General features: G+C 40.7%; 1 protein-coding gene and 1 long non-coding RNA gene across 2 annotated transcripts in view; one reads left to right on the top strand and one right to left on the bottom strand.

The window, feature by feature from the left end:
* Positions 1-23,959, bottom strand: part of LOC115224276 (elongator complex protein 4-like) — a 90,632-nt gene that overhangs the window by 7,852 nt on the left and 58,821 nt on the right. Inside the window, exons 2-4 of the mRNA XM_029795087.2 lie at positions 7,147-7,182; positions 5,926-6,047; positions 4,992-5,099 (exon numbers count right to left, since the gene is read on the bottom strand). Of these exons, the coding sequence (XP_029650947.1) occupies positions 4,992-5,099; positions 5,926-6,047; positions 7,147-7,182 (266 nt within the window). The remainder of the gene's footprint in view (positions 1-4,991; positions 5,100-5,925; positions 6,048-7,146; positions 7,183-23,959) is intronic.
* LOC118767852 overlaps positions 22,292-23,959 on the top strand; it is a 3,997-nt gene continuing 2,329 nt past the window's right edge. The window contains exons 1-2 of the long non-coding RNA XR_005003754.1: positions 22,292-22,427; positions 23,514-23,664. This is a non-coding gene — a long non-coding RNA (uncharacterized LOC118767852). The remainder of the gene's footprint in view (positions 22,428-23,513; positions 23,665-23,959) is intronic.

The raw sequence follows: 23,959 nt of genomic DNA, 5'->3' as shown, positions 1-23,959 counted from the left end.
TTCAACGTGTTTAGGAGCGGCTGTGTGGTAAGTAGCTTGCTTACCAACCACATGGGTCCAGGTTCAGTCCCACTGCATGGCACCTTGGGCAAGTGTCTTCTACTATAGCCTCGGACCGACCAAAGCCTTGTGAGTGGATTTGGTAGATGGAAACTGAAAGAAGCCTGTCGTATATATGTATATGTATATATATGTCTGTTTGTGTGTCTGTGTTTGTCCCCCCAACATCGCTTGACAACCGATGCTGGTGTGTTTACGTCCCCGTAACTTAGCGGTTCGGCAAAAGAGACCAATAGAATAAGTACTAGGCTTATAAAGAATAAGTCCTGGGGTCGATTTGCTTGACTAAAGGCAGTGCTCCAGCATGGCCGCGGTCAAATGACTGAAACAAGTAAAAGAGTAATACCACACTGCTTCTCTTCTACAATTGTTTGCATAATCAGCAAAGAAAACCCCCCCGAATTATAATCCATGAAGCTTTGGCTTCTAATCTGGAGCCCCTGTCTCTCTCATAAGTCCATGGATCTGCATCCAGGAAGTTCCATACCAAAGTACAACTTGGGCAAGATTTTTTCCAGGACATTAAATGATGATGATGATGTTGATATATATATATAGTACAAAGTGAGATAGGGGTTATGGTGTAACCCACTATGGGATATCAGTTATCCAATATACTGTTGGTAAAGTACCCAGATTCTTAATACATAAATGCTTTTAATTGCAATGCAATTAATTCATTTATTGTATTAAATGGGTGGAGGTAAAAAATATTTTTACAGTAAATTCATAATACAAATAAGAAAATGGAGAAACAGATTCTTCTTGTTCATCAACTTACGATATATATATGTGTGTGTGTGTGTGTGTGTGTGTGTATGTATATAGACAGACAGACAGACAGACAGACAGACAGGCAGACAGACAGACAGACAGACAGACAGACAGACAGATAGATAGATATTTATATAGTTATATGAGTGAGACAACAAACAAAAGAAAATGGCACTCAACACATATACAACATCATCATCATCAAATGTCCATGTTCCACGTGGGCATGGGTTGGATGGTTTGACCAGATCTGAAATGCGTTCCAAGGAATGCACTGAGCTTCAGTGTCTGCCTTAGAATGGTGTCTATGGATTGATCTCACGACCTCATGATTGTAAGCCCAATGGCTCTAACCACAGAGGTATGCACATTCAATAATTAGTTTACTTTGCAACTAAATATTTAGATGACATATCTTGCTTTCCCATTAGCTTAACTTTTGCCTTTCCACCCACACTCTCCATTTTTTCCCTTTCCTTCTCACTGAAAACATTTTCCTCTAAATATTTTCCACTGAAACCAACTTAACTGCATTTTATTACAATATTTTTTTTATTGTTTGTGTAAATTCTTACTGAACACATTTTTTATAACACTTATTTTCTTTTTATATCCTAGTTCTACATTATGTTTATAGCAGCAATGTTGATTTGATTTTCATCATCATCATCATCATTTGACATCCGCTTTTTTTTCCCCATGTTTGAGTAGGTTTGACAGAGTTTATTGAGAAAGATTTTATATGGCTAGGCACCCTTCCTGTCACCAACCCTCACCTGTTTCACTGTACTGCACTTCCTCAGTTGCAGGCAACCAGCCTTGCATATCAGCTGAATCCCACTGCCAACAATATATATATTTCTTTACTACCCACAAGGGGCTAAACACAGAGGGGACAAACAAGGACAGACAAAGGCATTAAGTCGATTCCATCGACCCCAGTGGTACTTAACTGGTACTTAATTTATCGACCCCGAAAGGATGAAAGGCAAAGTCGACCTCGGCAGAATTTGAACTCAGAACGTAACAGCAGACGAAATACGGCTATGCATTTCACCTGGCGTGCTACCGTTTCTGCCAGCTCGCCGCCTTAAATATATACTGCCAACAATATATAGACTGACTGTGGCCTGTCAGTTAATGATGACACAAGTAGCCAGCAGGCTTATTAAAAAATAAATATTAGTAGTAAAAGCAGTATTAATGTCAAATGGCAATCTTTATATCTAACTAAACATTGATGTATTATTGGAACATTCAATACTGCAGAACTTGCCCTGAGAGGCCTCTTATACAGACATACACAGTGCTAAGAGCACAGACGTATATCATAGCAGACAAGAAATGTCTGATATGGTTTTTAATAAGTTTGCTAGCTACCTTTGACATCAATGACTAAAAAGTTACCATAGGCGCAGGAGTGGCTGTGTGGTAAGTAGCTTGCTAACCAACCACATGGTTCCGGGTTCAGTCCCACTGCGTGGCATCTTGGGCAAGTGCCTTCTGCTATAGCCCCGGGCCGACCAATGCCTTGTGAGTGGATTTGGTAGACAGAAACTGAAAGAAGCCTGTCGTATATATGTATATATATATATGTGTGTGTATATGTTTGTGTGTCTGTGTTTGTCCCCCTAGCATTGCTTGACAACCGATGCTGGTGTGTTTACGTCCCCGTCACTTAGCGGTTCGGCAAAAGAGACCGATAGAATAAGTACTTGGGCTTACAAAAGAATAAGTCCTGGGGTCGATTTGCTCGACTAAAGGCGGTGCTCCAGCATGGCCGCAGTCAAATGACTGAAACAAGTAAAAGAGTAAAAGAGTAAAGAGAGAGTATTATTTTATATATCAATGACAGTGAAATTTAGCTGATGTGAAGAATTGGAATGCCAGCCACAGAGAATGTACAGTATACTGAAATTACATGATCTGGCAGTTCCGGCGCCCCATTTTTCTGCTACGAAAAATGTCTGTGTTCTTTGCAATGTTCATCTATATGAGAGTATCTCTCAAGGTGGGTATTGCAGTATACAATGTTCTAATAATATATCTACATTGAGTAGGATATAAAGATTGCCATACATGTTAGCACGGGTTGGATGGTTTGACCAAAGCTGGCAAGCTGGAGAGCTGCACTAGGTCCCAGTCTGATTTGGCTTGGTTTCTACGGCTGGATGCCCTTCCTGGTACCAACCACTTTACGGAGTAAGCTGAGTGCTTTATAAGTGTGTCTGCGTACACACACACACATGATGGGTTTCTTTCAGTTTCCGTCTACCAAACCCACTCGCAAGTCAGGATTATAGAAGAAGACACTTGCCCCAGGTGCCACACAGTAGGATTGAACCTGAACTGATGCAGTTGGTGGAAGCAAACTTCTTAACCACACACCCACGCCTGCACATACCACAGTCTTGACTGTGCCTACATTTTTCAAAAATCTTTCTGATGAAATGACTGCCATGTCACTTATTACTGAATTGATTTAATAATTACAATTAATTAAGTGCTTATTATAGAATTGACACTACTTTCAAGTGGGGTTTTGAAATGGCTGTCAAAGAGAACAAATAAAATTCCTGGAATATCATTGGACTCATTTGTTTCCTATTCTTCCAAATATATACATGCAGACACACACACAGACACATTCATATATTGGCACACACACACACACACACACACACACACACACACATACACACAGGCACACAGACTCAGATTCCCCCACACACACATACATACTTGTGTGTATCAGGACACCTTTGACTCCAAATCTGAAACTTGTTGAAAGGTAAGGAGATGGAGTGTAGTGGTTCTTAATCAGGATCCATTTAGCCCTTAGAGGTCCCTATACTATTTTTTAGTTAAAATTTATCTGCAATAAATTGCTTAAACTTCTACAATACACAAAATATCAAATTTTTTTTTTTATGGCCATTCCTAATAATATTTAATTATAAAAATACAGTAGGATATTTTTTAATATACATCGAATTGCTCTGGAGGTCCAGTAGAGTAAAATAGAAATCAAAGGGAACCATAGGCAAAAAATGGTTGAGAACCACTGATGTGGTGAGTCCTGCTACATAGACACCTGAACAACCAAGTATCTGTGTGAATAACAAGGACAAAATAATCCTTCTAACATCCTTTGTTTCTTTTGATCGACTGTTTACAACTCTCTCGTTTTGAACAAAACCTTTTCTTATCTCCATACAAACAAAGGACAGATATTCCAAGCCTGTCATGAAAATTAACCTTCAAATTATTTCACATCAAATGCATCCATCAGCTCAAAGTTTCCCACACACTTGTCTGAGTTGACATATGACAATAACTAATTAATTACATTTTAAACATTTATGTAGTAGGTTAATTAACATTTTGAGTATTATCACTCACGTTGGTTGGGAAAAAATACAGTGCTGCTTCATTTTTTATATATAATTTTTGAAGATGTCATCAGATTCACTCAATTTATATACACTACCATACTTCCTTGCCCTTACAGTCATAATCCTCACCACACACACAATAGAGTAAAGACCCCCCTTTGGTCATGAATGACTCTGGGATTGCACCTAGAAAGTTACCCTCTGAGGCACAAATCCAGGAAAGGTTGCTTATGTTAAGTTAAGTTAAGTTAATTTTTTTGGCTCAAAAAGCGAAAAGCAAGGCCATGTAGGGGGACATGGAGTTATGTACAGGGAGGGTGTTCATGCAAAGAGTTCAGGCCATTTCTGGTCAAGAGAGACTTTGAACCGAGCAGTCCTCGGAATCTTCACTATCTCGTCGGGCAGCTTATTCCACGGATCCGCAACCTGGATGGAGAAAGCCCCTCCCCTTATGGAAGACCAGCAGTCACCCATGCATAGAAGCCTCCCCTCTCCACGCCACCGATGTTATCCAAAGGAAAGGCAAAGGGGCTGATACAGCTTGGCACCAGTGATGTTGCAACTCATTTTCACAGCTGAGTGAACTGGAGCAACGTGAAAATAAAGTGTCTTGCTCAAGAACACAATACACAACTAGCCTGGGCATTGAACTCCCTATCTTATGATCGTGAGCCCAGTGCTCTAACCACTAAGCCATGTGCCACTACATGCAGTACTATATTATATATTGCCCTGTATACACTCAGGGCTGCGCAGACCCACCTGGTATTTATTAAGATGTTGGTAACGCCAAGCTATCTTCATTTCATCTGTCTGCATCATGTTTGACTGTACCGGGGTGACATCATCAACAATAGGTTTCGGTAGTTCCTACAAAATAAGAGAAAAATTCCCCTCATTAAAATTTGGTAAATATAAGCAATGTGGCTGTGTGGTAAGTAGCTTGCTTACCAACCACATGGTTCTGGGTTCAGTCCCACTGTGTGTCTTCTGCTATAGCCCCGGGCCAACCAATGCCTTGTGAGTAGATTTGGTAGACGGAAACTGAAAGAAGCCTGTCATATATATGTATATATATATATATATATATATGTGTGTGTGTGTGTATATGTAGTCTCAATGTTAAAAGCACAAAACCACTAAGATGTCTTGAACATTGAATAACAAGGAAATCAGCTGCAAATTTTCCATTTATGTTTCCGTTTCATTTTCTGTTTGGTGTGTTTTCATCTAATTTTTTTCTTTGTTGTTCTTTCTTTTCAACCCTTGAAATATATATATATATATATATATATATGCAAGAAAAGAGATGACAAAGGAATAATGGATAATAATCTTAGGAACTGGTAATTGCCTTCTTGTATGTATACTTAAATGTTTTTGTTTTCCCAAATAAATTGCACTTCATGTTTGATGCTCTGATGAAACTATAAGGTGTTACTCAGGTACTCAACTATGAGGCCACCACACCTTATAGTGGAAACAGCTGTAAGCTAATGAAGTTCATAGGATAATTGGTAATTCCTTTGTCATCTCATTCTCTTATTACCACTCTATACTCATCTAATGCTTCACTCAGAAGCATACAGACATTGAGTTCTACACCTGGTTGTTAGTATTGCAATGCTGAAGTGAAATCTCAAAACACACACACACACGCACACACAAAGAGAGACAGACACACCAAGAGACATACCTTAAGTACACTCTGTGGATGGCCCTCTGTTCCAGCAAGTAGTATGGACTGACCGGTCATTACCGCTTCAGACAGGAAATATTTCAGTAACAGTTGACCATAGTGACCAAAAGTATCTTCTTCTATAAGACAGAAAATTAAAAATATAAAACTGACATGTCATCCTAATACAATCATATTTAGTCTTTCAACAATATGCTTACTGTTACACATCAATTCTGTTGTCTGTTATTGGACAAACTAGCATACCTATTTCTTTACTACCCACAAGGGGCTAAACACAGAAGGGACAAACAAAGACAGACATACGGATTAAGTTGATGTAATCGACCCCAGTGAGTAACTGGTACTTATTTAATCGACCCCGAAAGGATGAAAGGCAAAGTAGACCTCGGTGGAATTTGAACTCAGAACATAGCCGCAGACGAAATACCGCTTAACATTTTGCCCGGCGTGCTAATGTTTCTGCCAGCTCACCGCCTTGCAAACTAGCATACCAATTCCTCTAAAATGATGCACAGAGTAAGAGAAGGAGCTGAGTGAAAGAGAGATGTACAGTGACAGAGATGGATGTCAGATGTATGCAGGGGTGGCTGAAGTGAGTGGAGACAAAGGTGGGGAGGGGGGGCATTAGTGGCAGATATGTGACAGTGATGAGAATTGTTGCAGATAAGAGACGTGTTAAAGATGAAGTGTGGCAGTTCTAAGATGTAGCTCAGAGGAGAGGGAGAGATGTAACTGGAAGCACAGTAAATGGTGATCAATGGAAAACAAAGTGGGAAAGAATGACATTGAGAATCATCATCATCATCATCGTTTAACGTCCGTTTTCCATGCTAGCATGGGTTGGACGGTTCAACTGGGGTCTGGGAAGCCAGAAGGCTGCGCCAGGCCCACTCTGATCTGGCAGTGTTTCTACAGCTGGATGCACTTCCTAACGCTAACCACTCCGTGAGTGTAGTGGGTGCTTTTTACGTGCCACCTGTACAGGTGCCAGACGAGGCTGGCAAACGGCCACAATCAGATGGTGATGGATTTTCGAAATGAGTGACTCTAGGGAGAAGGGGAGGTAGCTAGTAGCAAAGTTCAACTTCTACATTGCACATATCAAGTTAAGACTAGTCAACCCTTGGGTCTGCTTCAGTCCTCACTACTAACGGCTCAGTTTTAGTCCTCGTATCAACATCATGCAAGACAAGAAATAACAAGAGATATATTTACCAATCAATACCAAGGAACCAACAGCAATGCCGCCACCTGCAAAGAGAAGAGTTACCGCTATTAATATAAAACTCTAATGTAGTCGCAACTGAAAAGGTCTCTAAAACATGGGGGTCTTTTCAAAGGGCCAGGGCTTAGTTATAATACCTTGGTTATTGTTGTTGTTGGCCCTGTTTAATTAAATCTATGATTAAAGGGTCCAGCTGCAAACACCCTGTTTTGTTATTCATAGAGAGTCTACCAGTGTCTAAATTAGCTAAGGAACAGTATAAAAGTATTAGTGACCAAAATAGTCAGTATTTATAATAGTGTTAGTGGCTGTATTGCTGTTGTTGTTGTTCAGTCATAGGTCAGTCCTGATCCGGTAGATCTATGATCAAAGCTGTTCAAGCTGTGATCTTATCAGGCATAATGTATCTAGGATTACCTTATCACATGTTTACTATAGTAGTCAGTATTAGTGGTTACAGTTGTTGTTTAATCCCAGGTAAGCTATTATCAAGTAGACTTATGATCAAAATCATTCTTGATATAACTGTATCATTTTTTCAAAAATTCAAAGTGTTTATCCAGGGCTACACTTCCCTAAATTTCTTGAGTTAATTTACATGTTTAACCCTTTCGTTACCGTATTTATTTTGAGAAAATCTGTGTTTCTCTCAATTACTTTAAAATATAACAAAGAATTTAGTAAAATAACTTAGTTATCATTCAGCTAGTGTTAGGAACATAAATTGTGACTTAGGTTTGGTGGAAGATTTTGATTCACAACTTATAAAAACAAGACATTTGTACTCAGAGCCAGAGGTGGTTTCAGCCGGGTTGGTAACGAAAGGGTTAAAGAAAGAACAGTTTGATTTTTGTAGGCAAGGGACAACTATGGACCTATGTTTTGGCCTGTACAACTGTGGGTCCTTTTAAACCAGCCATATCCAGCCAAAGTATTCAAACTGGCCAAATCTGGCCTCTCACACTTACCCTACAATAATTCTAAAAATATACAGTTGTGTCATTGAAATCTCAAAGCTATAAAATAATGAATGACTAATTTATATCAATGGGAATAAATAAGCATTACATTTGACAGAGAAATCTGAAAGCTGGAGGGTTAACCCTTTCGTGTTCAGATTATTCTGTTAAATGTAATACTTTTTCACTCAAATTGTTTTGAATTAATCATGCATTATCTTATAGCTTTGAGGTTTCAATGATGTGAATGTTTATTTTTAGAATGTCACTGTAGGTTAGGTGTGAGAGGCTGGATATCGCCAGTTTGAATATAAAACATGTATAATATATTAGGCCGGATGTGGCCGGTTTAAACACTAAAGGGTTAAACAAGTTTGTCAATCATCATCATCATCATCATCATCATCGTTTAGCGTCCGTTTTCCATGCTAGCATGGGTTGGACGGTTCTACTGGGGTCTGTGAAGCCAGAAGGCTTCATCAGGCCCAGTCAAATCTGGCAGTGTTTCTACGGCTGGATGCCCTTCCTAACGCCAACCACTCCGTGAGTGTAGTGGGTGCTTTTTACGTGCCACCCGCACTGGTGCCAGACAGAGCTGGCAAACGGCCACGAACGGATGGTGCTTTTTATGTGCCACCGGCACGAGGGCCAGGCGAGGCTGGCAACGGACACGAAACGGGGCGGTGCTGGCAACGGTCGCGAAACGGAAAGTTCTCTTACATGCCACCGGCACTGGTAACACATCTGCAATTTCCATTGATCGATTTCGATTCTGATCGTCACTTGCCTCAACGGGTCTTCACAAGCAGAGTTTTGACATGCCACCGGCACTGGTAGCACATCCGCAATTTCCATTGATCGATTTCGATTCTGATCCTCACTTGCCTCATCACGTCTTCACAAGTAGAGTTTTGTGTCCCAAGAAGGGAGGTATGCATACGTAGGCTGGCTCCATCCCATGTAGAAGGCCACGGGTTATGGACTCACTTGTCCTGCCGGGTCTTCTCGCGCACAGCACACTTCCAGAGGTCTCGGTCTCTAGTCATTTCCTCAGTGAGACCTAAAGTTCGAAGGTCGTGCTTCACCACCTCGTCCCAGGTTTTCCTGGGTCTGCCTCTTCCACAGGTTCCCTCAACCGCTAGGGTGTGGCACTTTTTCAAACAACTATCTTCATCCATTCTCGCCACATGACCATACCAGCGCAAACGTCTCTCTTGCACACCACAACTGATGCTTCTTAGGTCCAGCTTTTCTCTCAAGGTACTTACACTCTGCCGAGTGTGAGTACCGGCATTACACATCCATCGGAGCATACTGGCTTCATTTCTAGCGAGCTTACGCATATCCTCAGCAGTCACGGCCCATGTTTCACTGCCATGTAGCATGGCTGTTCGTACACACGCATCATACAGTCTGCCTTTCACTCTGTGCGAGAGGCCTTTTGTCACCAGTAGAGGTAAGAGCTCTCTGAACTTTGCCCAAGCTATTCTTACTCTAGCAGTTACACTTTCAGCACACCCGCCCCCGCTGCTGACTTGGTCACCTAGGTAACGGAAACTATCAACTATTTCTAGTTTTTCTCCCTGGAAAGTGACGGAAGTTGGTCTCAGAGCATTTTCAGTGTTTATTGTTCCTGAGCATCTGCCACATACAAAAACCATCTTCCTAGTTAGCCTTCCTTTGACATTGCTGCATCTCTTATGTGTCCATAGCTTACACTTGGTGCATCTTATAGAGTTTCTACCTACACCTTTTCTACAGATCGAGCAGAGCCATCTACCTGAAGGTGTTTGTGATTTGTCTACCTTCCTACTGATTACGACTTTGGTTTTAGCTAGATTGACTCTGAGGCCCTTCGATTCTAATCCTTGTTTCCACACCTGAAACTTCTCCTCCAGTTCTGATAGCGACTCAGCAATTAGAGCAAGGTCATCAGTAAATTATATTTTCTGATATAGACAAAAGTTAAGTATATTTTTGTCCAAAGATATTTTACAAAATCAAAAATAAATCATTAACCCTGTAGCATTCAGATTTCTTTGTCAAACGTATTGTTTATATATTCAAGTCGTTTTGAATTAATTACACATTATCTAGTAGCTTTGAGACTCCAACGGTGTGTTCGTATATTTTTAGAATGACATTGTAAGGCAGGAGTGGGAGGTTGTTTGGTCAGTTTTAACATAAAACAGGTAAGATATTTGGACCAGGTATGGCTGTATTAAATGCTAAAAAGTTAAAGCTGTGTGGGTAATAAAGGATGATTAACCTTCTAGCATTTAAAGCAGTCAAAATATTCTGTCTATTTTAGGTTCAAATTGGCTAGATCTACCCTCTTATACTTAGCCTGCAATGTCATCCTAAAAAATAGAGTCACATCATCGAAATCTCGAAGTTACAAGATATTGCACAACTAATTCAAAACAGGCGCAGGAGTGGCTGTGTGGTAAGTAGCTTGCTAACCAACCACATGGTTCCGGGTTCAGTCACACTGCGTGGCATCTTGGGCAAGTGTCTTCTGCTATAGCCCCGGGCCAACCAATGCCTTGTGAGTGGATTTGGTAGACAGAAACTGAAAGAAGCCTGTCGTATATGTATATATATATATAAGTGTGTGTGTATATGTTTGTGTGTCTGTGTTTGTCCCCCTAGCATTGCTTTACAACCGATGCTGGTGTGTTTATGTCCCCATCACTTAGCGGTTCGGCAAAAGAGAACGATAGAATAAGTACTGGGCTTACAAAGAATAAGTCCCGGGGTCGATTTGCTCGACTAAAGGTGGTGCTCCAGCATGGCCACAGTCAAATGACTGAAACAAGTAAAAGAGTAAAGAGTAAAGAGAATGAATAAATAAACCTTACTTTCACAAAGTAATCTGAATGCTAAAGGGTTAAAATAAATAAAAAAAGGTACACTGAATACCATAGGCAATAAATTTATTTGATTTTAATCCAATTCATTTATATTTTATTAATTAAGAAAGGATTGTATACCATCCTTTAACTGATATAAATGGTGAGCCAGAGAATCAAAAAGAAGAAGAAAAAAACAGAAAGGGACTAAACATAGAGGGGACAAACAAGGGCAGACGAAGGGATTAAGTTGATTACATCAACCCTAGTGCGTAACTGGTACTTAGTTTATCGACCCCGAAAAGATGAAAGTCAAAGTTGACCTCGGTGGAATTTGAACTCAGAATGTAAAGACAGACGAAATACCTATTTCTTTATTACCCACAAGGGGCTAAACACAGAGGGGACAAACAAGGACAGACATAGGTATTAAGTCGATTACATCGACCCCAGTGCGTAACTGGTACTTAATTTATCGACCCCGAAAGGATGAAAGACAAAGTCGACCTCGGTGGAATTTGAACTCAGAACGTAAGGACAGACGAAATACCACTAAGCATTTCGCCCGGCGTGCTAACGTTTCCGCCAGCTCGCCGCCTTTATTGGGAAGCAAACTTCTAACCACCACAGCCACAACACCTGTGCCTATTATATTTTCATAATTAAATATTATTAGGAGTTGGTGTGAAAGACAATTGTTATAATGGTTTGTGTATTGGAGAAGTAAAGCAATTTATTGCACATAAACTTCAACAACAAAATCTTATATCGCCCCCCGCCCCCCAGGGTTATGTGGACCTTGGTTGAAAACCACTGGACTATACAAAACATTAGAGATAACACACACACACTACCTGATTAACTTTTTTTTTTCATTTGTTTCAGTCAGTTGACTGTGGCCGTGCTGGAGCACTGCCTTTAGTCAAACAAATCAACCCCAGGACTTATTCTATCAGTTTCTTTTGCCGAACCGCTAAGTTACAGGGACGTAAACTCAACAACATTGGTTGTCAAGCGATGGCTGGCAGGCAGGGGGGCACACAGACACATAAAAATACACACATATATATATATCCGATGGGAATCATGTGGTTGGTAAGTAAGCTACTTACCACAAAACCACTCCTGTGCCTAAAACTCTTTACAATCCTGTAGTCTTTTCTTTACATAAACCTCCCAATCCTGTTGGAAACCAGAAATTCAGACAAAATGCAGTAAGTCCAGTATAGAAGCCATAAAAATATAACTAATTCATGAATTTGGAGGAAAACTGGTGATAGGAAGTATTGATTATTTGGTGTACATTGTAGATGTAGTTTTTACCTATTGTCCTCTCACTTTCACTTGTCCAAGTTGGTTGCAGCCCCCAGCTGCTTTGCCTGCTACACCAAGGCCAAGCCTGTGACCAAGATCAAGGATGTTGGCTGCACATAGGTAAATTGATTACACACAGGTGTTTCCACATTTATTTACAAGATATTGATTCCTGGACATCAATAGTCTCAACAGCCTATCTCAAAATTGAATCTGCACTCCTGATAGTCTTCTCGGAAACTTTGAAGCTGTACAACTCCATTAGAAAAATCATTCTGAGATCTACTTTCATCTCCACCATTCAAGGGTTTTGTAAGGCCCACATCATTAATGAATTAGTGTTATAAACTTTTATTACCTCATACAGCCACAAAATTCAGAGACCCTATCTTTTATCTTTTACTTGTTTCAGTCATTTGACTGCGGCCATGCTGGAGCACCGCCTTTAGTTGAGCAAATTGACCTGTAAGCCTTGTACTTATTCTATTGGTCACCTATACCAAACCACTAGGTTAAGGGGATGTAAACACACCAGCATTGGTTGTCAAGCGATGTTGGGGGGACAAACACAGACACACAAACACACACACACAACACACACACACACACACACACACACACACATATATATACATATACATATATATGACGGGCTTCTTTCAGTTTCTGTCTACCAAATCCACTCACAAGGCTTTGGTTGGCCTGAGGCTATAGTAGAAGACACTTGCCCAAGGTGCCACGCAGTGGGACTGAACCCAGAACCATTAAGTATTTTGCCCAGCATTCTAACGATTCTGCCAGCTTGCTGAATTTAAGTCGTTAATAAATATCAACATATTCTAATTTACTGGCTTAGTTTGAAAACCAAAGGAAAGCAAACATCTGAAATAATTTACTTAATAAACTAAAACAAAAAAAAACAAAAAAAAAACAAACATGACGCAAACAAGAATTCTTTTGACAGAAAGTTCTAAAATGAGGCCAAACGTGCTTGCTTACTGAGAAAGAGGAACTAAACTAAGTTCATCTTTTTCGGTCACGACATTATTTGAATTGCAATTAAATGTGGTCTAGAACTTGGTGAGCGCTGCAATTACTTGGAATACAGGAATTTAGGAGTTCACAGAAATCCTAATTCAACTGGTATTTTTAGCATCTCAGGGACTAAGCCCTGCTGCTTTTCCTACATGCATGCTCCTAATGGACCTTTCAGTAGTTATAACAGCCAACCTTGATAGCTGCTCCATCAGTTGGGTCAGCTTACGGCTGCCCCCCCCTCTCTCTCTCTCTCTCTCTCTCTCTCCCACACATATTTTTCTTGTTCAGTTGATGCTCAGAGTAACATTTCCATACACACATACATACACACTTTTCTATCTTTCACTTGTTTCAGTCATCCAACTGTGGTCATGCTTGAAGAATTCTAGTAAAACGAATTGACCCCAACACTTGTCTATTTTTTAAGCCTGGTACTTATTCTATAGGTCTTTTTTCCCCCAAACAGCTAAGTCATGGGTAAAAGAAAATACAGGACAATCAGTTAATTATGATTTTATTCAACATATTCCCCTCTCAGATTCACACTCTTATTGCAGTGGTCCTTCAGTTTTTGTAAACCCTGTAAAAAAGCTCGGAATGTTGGACCTCCAATCAGGCCTTTCGCAATACCCTTAAAACCAGGAACTTTTCAGCACTGCTTCGTATATATATACAAATTCTTTTATTCTTTTACTTGTTTCAGTCATTTGACTGTGGCCATGCTGGAGCACCGCATTTAGTCGAGCAAATCGACCCCTTGACTTATTCTTTGTAAGCCTAGTACTTATTCTATCAGTCTCTTTTGCCGAACCGCTAAGTTACGGTGACGTAAACACACCAGCATCGGTTGTCAAGCAATGCTAGGGGGACAAACACAGAAATACAAACACACACACACACATATATACATATATATACGACGGGCTTCTTTCAGTTTCCGTCTACCAAATCCACTCACAAGGCTTTGGTCGGCCCGAGGCTATAGTGGAAGACACTTGCCCAAGGTGCCACGCAGTGGGACTGAACCCGGAACCATGTGATTGGTAAACAAGCTACTTACCACACAGCCACTCCTACGCCTATATACAAATTCTTTTATTCTTTTAATTGTTTCAGTCATTTGACTGGAGCCATGCTGAAGCGCTACCTTCTTGTTGAAGAAATCGCCCCCTGGGCTTATTCTCCGTAAACCTGGCACTTATTCTATCAGTCTCTTCTGCTGAACTGCTAAGTTATGGGGATGTAAACACACCAACATCTGTTGTCAAGTAATGGAGGTGGAGAACAAACACAGATACAAATACACAGTCATTTGACTGGAGCCATGCTGAAGCGCTACCTTCTTGTTGAAGAAATCGCCCCCTGGGCTTATTCTCCGTAAACCTGGCACTTATTCTATCAGTCTCTTCTGCTGAACTGCTAAGTTATGGGGATGTAAACACACCAACATCTGTTGTCAAGTAATGGAGGCGGAGAACAAACACAGATACAAATACACACAAAAATAAATAAATATATATATATACAACAGGCTTCTTTCAGTTTCCGTCTACCAAATCCACTCACAAGGTTTTGGTCGGCCCAAGGCTATATAGTAAAGGACACTTGCCCAAGGTGCCACGCAGTAGGCCTGAACCCGGAACCATGTGGTTGGGAAGCAAGCTTCTTATCACAGTTATTTGATCAAGTGGAATCCAATTAAGCGCACAGCTATGTATGTTCTTAATGTACTTGTCAGGCAGAAGCAACGTAACACAAACGAGGCAAGCTCATTAAATTACAAGCAAAGTGGATTTGATGGACTGTTACACAGTGTCTATTTGCAGAATTTCACTCACAAGGCATCAGTCAGGCAGTGGCTGTGGTAAAAGACACTCGCACAAGGTGCCATACGATGGATTGAACCTGAGACCTCGTAGTTGTGAAACAAACTTTTTAACCATTGAGCCATGCTTGCATTCACATCTATCTGTCTCTCTCTCTCTCTATCTCTCTATTTATCTATCTATCTATCTGTCTGTCTGTCTCTCTCTCTCTCTATCTATGTATCTATCTATCTATCTGTCTGTCTGTCTATCTATCTATCTATCTATTTATCTATCTATCTATCTGTCTGTCTCTCGCCCTCTCTCTCTCCCTCTCTCCCTCTCTATCTATTTATCTATCTATCTATCTATCTAACTATCTGTCTGTCTGTCTCTCTCTCTCTCTATCTACCTATCTATCTATCTATCTATCTATCTGTCTGCATGTGTGTGTGTCTGTGTGTGCTTTTAATGGCCTTATTCCTCTGTTGCAGATGGTCTGAGTACATGCACCTAGAAAGGACCCTCTGACAGAGTGCAAGCCTGGGTAAATTATCATTTTCTTTATGCAAGCATCCAGCAGCTGCCCACTGGTGACAGGGAGCGAGGCGACCTTTCTCAGGGAGAGGAAAACCGACTTGCACATCAAGTCACCTCTCTCCCTGCACCAATGTTATCCAAGAGAACAAGACTAGTATACATTGACACCCAGTATCCTTGCAGGTATTGCCACTGAGATGAAGAGCCAGGACGAACATCAAACAGCATCCTGTTGAGTATCAACAATTCTACTGATCCACCATCTTGAATAGGAAGTTATTTTTATTGATTGATCCTATAACAATGAATGGGGAAAAAAAAAAAATCAACCGTAGCAAGATTTGGATTTGAACTCACAACACAGAGTGTCAAAAGGAATTCCTGCCAGGCATTCTATCCAATGCCCCAACACTGCTGCCACTTAATGGAAGATGGACGTTAAACGATGATGATGATGATGGTGATGATGATGAGGAGGAGGAGGATGGTGATGATGATGATGGCGATGGTGATGATGGCGATGATGATGATGATGATGATGATGGCAATGATGATGATGATGATGGCGATGATGATGATGGCGATGATGGTGATGATGATGATGATGATGATGATGGCGATGATGATGAGGATGATGAGGATGATGATGGTGATGATGATGATGGTGATGATGATGGCGATGGTGATGATGATGGTGATGATGGTGATGGCAATGATGATGATGTATGAGTGTGTATGTGTGTGCGTGTGTGTTGTGGAAGTTGGTATTTGTGTGTGTACTCACACACACATGCATGCACACACACACACACACATACGCACGCACACACACACACAAACATGCGCACGCACACACACACACGTATATATGTATTTAGTATGTGTTACCAATACTTCCATGGTAATTAGTATATGAGGAGTGGTTAGCAAAAAAAAAAAAAAACAAAAGCAACATAAAAAAAAAACAGCACAAAAAATGAAATATAACACGAAATAAAATTTAAAAAACAACGGAAAGGAAGAAGAAGAAGAGCAAAAGTATTCTGGAAAAATCTAAAATTAGATTCCTACTTGGTAATGTTCCAAAAGACTGTTTGGTTTGAAACAGAGAGAGAGAATATGAAATCGTTGGCTGAGAGTGAGGCTAAAGTACTTGGGTTACTAGTTCTGACTAACCGACATGGGAATCTATTATGTAGAGGTATGAAAGGTATGTAAATAGATAAATATACAGTAAATACTGAGAGATGTTCGGAAGTGATTTTTCTATATGCTTCTTACACAGATTTGATGGCGCTTGGCAATGATGTGGGGGGGTTCCAGGATTGGGTGTCAGGACAAAATCCCCACCAGACAAATTTCCACTAATAAATATTTTAGTCATTTTTTTTTTTATAAAATTTCACTTTCCGAAAATATTTTCATTTTCATTGCAAAGGAAGAACAATATCCCAGGGGATACTGACTGTCAGGGGATTTTGTCCAGGGGGAATTTTGCCCAGGGGAGATTTGTCCTCAGGAAGGATTTTGTCCAAGTACCGCAAGCTTGACTCCATACACTATATCAAAACTCTATCATACATCATCATCGTCATCATCATCATACGTCCATTTTTCCAAGCTTACATGGATCACACAGAATTTGTCGAGGCAGATTTTCTACAGCCAGATGCCCTTCCTGAAAACATTCTTCACCTGTTTCAAAGCAAGATAACATTTTCCCACAGTTGGATAAGTTTTCTTTCACAGAAGATTAGAAACGAACATCCTTACTTGTATGATGATGATACTTATCTACAACCATCAATTATCTCAAGACCAGGATACACACACACACACACACAAGCAAGCAAGCAAGAGGCTTCTTTCAGTTTCTGTCTACCAAATCCACTCACCTGATTCCAAGCAAAGGTAAATATTTCCTCATGACCAGACATGTTTTTCATGGAAGATTGGAAAAAAAGGACAACATTAACATGATATGCCAATGGCAAGATACAATACACACACACACACATATGCATACTGTATGCACACACACACACATGTACATATACACACACACACAAAATTTTGTGAATGTTTAATACATATGGGTGCACCATTAAATAGAAAATACCAAAGGAATATAAACTTATTTAACATCATAAATGTTGACAGTTATTTATAATTTCTCCTCTCGCAGTCAGAGAATGCAAGCATCAGTTAGAGTTAAATACTTGCTCCTCATGTCTGAGCTTGGTCATTCATCATTCATCATTCATCAGTCATAGTGAAATCAATGCCATAGATGTAGTTAGTGTGATGTGGTTTCAGGAATGAAGTCACATGGATTTCTCTCTTTAATAAGGACAGTCTGTGAGAGTTTATTCAGCAGTGGAAAATTTAGCTGTTTCTTTTATCTTCACTTGTTCCAGTCATGAGACTGTGGCCATGCTGGGGTACCTCCTTGAAGAATTTTTAGTCAAATATATTGACCTCAGTACATATTTTTGTTAAGCCTGGTACTTATTCTTATTTCTTTATTGCCCACAAGGGGCTAAAAATAGAGGGGACAAACAAGGACAAAGGGATTAAGTCGATTACATCGACCCCAGTGCGTAACTGGTACTTATTTAATCGACCCCGAAAGGATGAAAGGCAAAGTCAACCTCGGCGGAATTTGAACTCAGAACATAAAGACAGACGAAATACCGCTAAGCATCTCGCCCGGCGTGCTAACGATTCTGCCAGCTTGCCGCCTTTATTCTACTGGTCTCTTTTTGCAGAGCCACTAAGCTATGGGAACATAAACAAACCGACACAGGTTGTCAAGCGGTAGTGGGGGACAAACACAAACACACATACAGTGTCCCATCTACTAAATCCACTCACAATGCTTTGGTCAACCCAAGGCTGTAGTAGAAGACATTTGCCCAAGATGCCATGCAGTGAGACTGAACCTGGAACCATGTGGTTGGGAAACAACCTTCTTACCACACAGCCATGCCTGCGCCTATGTTTATATATATATTGAATAGATCGAGAAATTCAGTAGAAACTCCCTTAATTTTTCTCACCTGGGTTGTGTGTACTTCCATTTTGTTCATTGAAGGATGAGATTAATTGGCATGTTAATTAGAACATCTCAGGAAAAGTTAGTTTATAGACCATGTAAACAACCAGAGATATTAATGAGGAAGATTAACACCATCCCAATTGGTCTATGTAGTGTACCAGCTTACTATTACGCCAGCTCTGGTCTCATTATATATTTAATTAATTATAATAATTAGTAAGCTTAAGCACTACTACTACTACTACTAATAATAATAATAATAATGATGATGATGATGATGGTTTCAAATTTTGGCACAAGGTCAGCAATTTCAGAACAAATCCACTCACAAGGCTTTGGTCAGCCCGAGGCTATAGTAGAAGACACTTGCCCAAGGTGCTATGCAATGGGCCTGAACCCAGAATCATGTGGTTGGTAAGCAAGCTACTTACCACACAGCCACTCCTGCACCTATGCTTACATATATTTAATACTCTTTTACTCTTTTACTTGTTTCAGTCATTTGACTGCGGCCATGCTGGAGCACCGCCTTTAATCGAGCAACTCGACCCCGGGACTTACTCTTTTGTAAGCCCAGTACTTATTCTATCAGTCTCTTTTGCCGAACCGCTAAGTAACGGGGACATAAACACACCAGCATCGGTTGTCAAGCAATGCTAGGGGGACAAACACAGACACACAAACACACACACGCATATATATATATATATATATATATATATATAGATATATATATATATACATATATACGACGGGCTTCTTTCAGTTTCCGTCTACCAAATCCACTCACAAGGCTTTGGTTGGCCCGAGGCTATAGTAGAAGAAACTTGCCCAAGGTGCCACGCAGTGGGACTGAACCCACACAGCCACTCCTGCGCCTATGCTTACATATATTTAATACATACATAAACACAAACACACACATTTTTTTTTTTTAAAGAATATTATTGACAGTGACTTTGAAGTTCCGGTCTGCTAAGCCTTCATTGCACTTCAATGCACCGAACTTAGTCATGGCTTTAATTAGTCATTGTGGAGATAAAACTTTCCTTAGGTGTGTGGATTGGGGTGGAGAGGTGCATTGAAGACATTTTTATTGATCAAGTTTATGCATGTAGAACTGTGTAAGTAGGTGTGTCCACTCAGGTCATGGGAGTATTTTTTAGTGGGTCACAAAAACGAATGTAGGTAGTTCTAATTATTTTTGTTAGTTTTTTTAAAATTGAATCCTTTACTTTGACACTATAAATGTTAAAGCTCAAGGCTTAGGGCAGTATTTAAAAATTTAGTAATTGGGTGTGTCAGCTTCCTTTTTTAAGGAATTTTTTAAGGGATCACAAAAGAATGTAAGTAGGTGGTGTTTTATCTATGGCCAGCAGGAAGGGACACAGCAGGTGCTATGACTTCCTTCATATGCTGGAATTTATCCAACAACTGATGAACAGGGCTTGGGGCTTAGTTCAGATAGTTAGGTGAAGCTGCTGGAGACCAGTTGAACCCTGGCTGGAGAAGGTTACTGCTAGAAGGCGGTCATGTGTGACAGCAGGATTCAGCCCTCTTGCCATACCTATTTCTTTACGACCCACAAGGGGCTAAACATATAGGGGACAAACAAGGACAGACATAGGTATTAAGTTGATTAGATCGACCCCTCCAGTGCGTAACTGGTACTTAATTTATCGACCCCGAAAGGATGAAAGGCAAAGTCCACCTCGGCGGAATTTGAACTCAGAACGTAATGACAGACAAAATACCGCTGAGCATTTTGCCCGGCGTGCTAATGATTCTGCCAGCTCACCGCCTTACCCCCAGAAAGAGTTACAAGTGGTTGTCAGAGAATTTCAATAACTTCACCAGCCCCCATCTTTCCTGCCCCCAAATTCCTTTGATTTTAATCCCATGGATTACTATGTGTAAAGTTGCAGTTGAGAAAGATACCAACCACTCTGCCTGCTACACCAAGGCTGAGCTTGTGGCCAAAATCAAGGAAGTGTTTTGAAGATTTGGAAGGTCAGGAGACCATCACTGTGAGGAATGTTAGTGTGGAGTAATTTGATATTCATGGGAAGGGACTAAAATGGAAGGGAAAAAATCAATTGAAAATGTGAAGAACATGGTTGGTATTGTTGAAGTGAGTGAAACAGGGAAGTGACTCAAACAGAAAGGACAAGGTCCAGGTACTTAGAAATAAATTCAATAGGGCTGCTGTATGTTGAGAGAATGGGGAACCCAGGGTTATTGGATTTATGGATCTTGGTGGAGAAACAGATGGTAGAGAGGAGAGTTTAGACAAAAAAAAAAATTGGTGGTAGGAGTGGCTGTGTGGTAAGTAGCTTGCTAAACAACCGCATGGTTCCGGGTTCAGTCCCACTGCATGGCATCTTGGGCAAGTGTCTTCTGCTATAGCCCCGGGCCGACCAATGACTTGTGAGTGGATTTGGTAGACGGAAACTGAAAGAAGCCTGTCGTATATATGTATATATATGTATGTGTGTGTGTTTGTGTGTCTGTGTTTGTCCCCCTAGCATTGCTTGACAACCGATGCTGGTGTGTTTACGTCCCCGTCACTTAGCGGTTCGGCAAAAGAGACTGATAGAATAAGTACTGGGCTTACAAAGAATAAGTCCCAGGGTCGATTTGCTCGACTAAAGGCGGTGCTCCAGCATGGCCACAGTCAAATGACTGAAACAAGTAAAAGAGTAAAAGAGTAAAGAGAGTACAGAAGAGAGCAGACAAGATCACGATGGTAGAAGACAAGCTGGTAAGACAGGGTGGGTTGGAGGGCAGGAGGCTATAGAATTCAGGGTTGCAAAGCTGTTAGAATGCTTCCTCTAGATAGACGAAGAGTTCCGGGTTGAGATTTAGGCCTAGGAGATGTTATTGAAATCAAAGAAGTTGATGGTGTTGTTGCATGCATTTACAAACAAGTCTAGGCTGCTGAACTGACTTGGTGGCAGCATCCAGTTGAATGGATGGATGGATGGTGACCCAGCTCTGGGAGGCAATCCCAGTTGTTGTGAGGCAGAGTTGAGCCATAGAAGACACAATTTTGTATGACACAGGAACTGTCCGATGTCTGTACGGGGGGGGGGGGGACTGGAATTCATCACAGTGAGGGGTACAAAGTGGAAGACCTTTAACAAGGAACAAATGTTCAGCTTCAGGTGGTATAGTGGTATAGTAATCACAGTATGTCGTGGGTGTAGGGGGGAACATATGAGGGGTTGAAGAGGGAGGGTTGGGATGGACGGGTGAGGCAAATACAGGTTTTTGGTCAGTGTGTGAAAGTTGAGGAATTGGTGATTGAAGCATGGCAAGAAGAAGAGTCTAGATTGGGTGAAAGATGGAATGCAAAGAGAGGAGAAGAAAAGGTGAGCCTACAGAAGTTAGTGATCTAGAGAGTGGATACGGAAGAGAATGGAATGGATGATAGCACAGATGAGAAGGCAAGAAGTACAGGCAAAGGATGGGTTTGGCAAAGGGAGAAGAATATAGAGTAGGGCAGAACTTCAAGCAGAAGCCTCGGGGGAGGGGATGCGGGAGCATGGTGGTGGAGACAACAGCTTAGAAAAGCAATGTGGCTGCTACAGTAGTGAGATTTTTGGAAAAGCAAATGTGAGAGGTGTACAGAGAGTTGGAAGCAAAGAGGAGGAAAGTTGGAAAGGAAACACTTGAGGAAGGAATGCAGTGTATACCTATACAGGTGTAAGTAGATTTATCCATTTATATGTCTGTGTGTGTATCTCTCTTTACTCTTTTACTTGTTTCAGTCATTTGACTGCGGCCATGCTGGAGCACCGCCTTTAATCGAGCAACTCGACCCCGGGACTTATTCTTTGTAAGCCCAGGACTTATTCTATCGGTCTCTTTTGCCGAACTGCTAAGTGACGGGGACATAAACACACCAGCGTCGGTTGTCAAGCAATGCTAAGGGGACAAACACAGACACACAAACACACACACACACACACATATATATATATATATATATATATTATACATATATACGACAGGCTTCTTTCAGTTTCCGTCTACCAAATCCACTCACAAGGCTTTGGTCGGCCCGAGGCTATAGAAGAAGACACTTGCCCAAGGTGCCACGCAGTGGGACTGAACCCAGAACCATGTGGTTGGTAAGCAAGCTACTTACCACACAGCCACTCCTGCGCCATGTATACAAATGTATATGTATGCGTATGTATCTGTTTTCTCCCAACCATTTCTTTTCGTTACTCTTGTTTATCAATTTAAAGACCCCTGTTAAATATTCAGAAACAACATTTTTATTTGTAACCCTTTACGGGGTCAAACGAGATCATGCAGCCCCTTCTCTCTCCTTGTTTTAGTTTCTCTCTCCATTTACTTCCTTATACTTTTCCTTATACTTCCCACCCTGATCCAGGTGCTTTAACAAGTTCCTCATTATAAGTCTTCTACTACAGCCTTGGGTTGACCAAAGCATTGTGAGTGGATTTAGTAGATGGAAACTCCGTATGTGTGTTTGTGTTTGTCCCCCACTACCGCTTGACAACCTGTGTTGGTTTGTTTATGTTCCCATAGCTTTCCCCTCTCTGACTGAATTTGGATCAATTGAGTCATATTATGCTATGTCCTTGTTTTGAGAAGTTCTAATTGTTAATTTTTACCTGTATTCACCTGATGAAAACAATTTTTTTGTTTTTGTTTTTACATGATGTAACACTTCCATTCGTCAATTAAAAAACACGTCTGAAACAGCTGTAATGAACCACAATCCATCTGTTGTTGTTATTTATTCTTCACCTAACCCAGAACCTGCAATTCGTTCCAATCCGGAGTCTACAGTGAGCAGTACAATAGGTGCAGTGAGTGTACCCAGGTGTGACCTTGATGAATTCTAATGTATTCAGTCAACCAGTGTGAATATATGCATAACTGGAGCAACAAATCTGTGTTTATTTCAGTGAGTACATATTTGTCAATATACTTTGATTGCACAGTCGTGCGATCACCGACCCTACCTTGGTGCTTTCACTATTCAAATACCTTTAAAATGTTATATGACGAAGATATACACACACACACACATACATCATTTTATACTAAAGGCACAAGGCCCAAAATTTTGGGGGAGGGCGCCAGTCGATTAGATCGACCCCAGTGCGAAACAGGTACTTAATTTATCAACCCTGAAAGGCTGAAAGGCAAAGTCGACCTCAGCGGAATTTGAACTCAGAACGTAAAGACAGAAAAAATAC

The sequence above is a fragment of the Octopus sinensis genome, linkage group LG25 (assembly GCF_006345805.1).
Source record: "Octopus sinensis linkage group LG25, ASM634580v1, whole genome shotgun sequence".
In the NCBI taxonomy this organism is placed as follows: domain Eukaryota; kingdom Metazoa; phylum Mollusca; class Cephalopoda; order Octopoda; family Octopodidae; genus Octopus; species Octopus sinensis.
The sequence above is the reverse complement of the archived record's forward strand: the minus strand, read 5'-3'. Positions and strand labels throughout refer to the sequence as shown.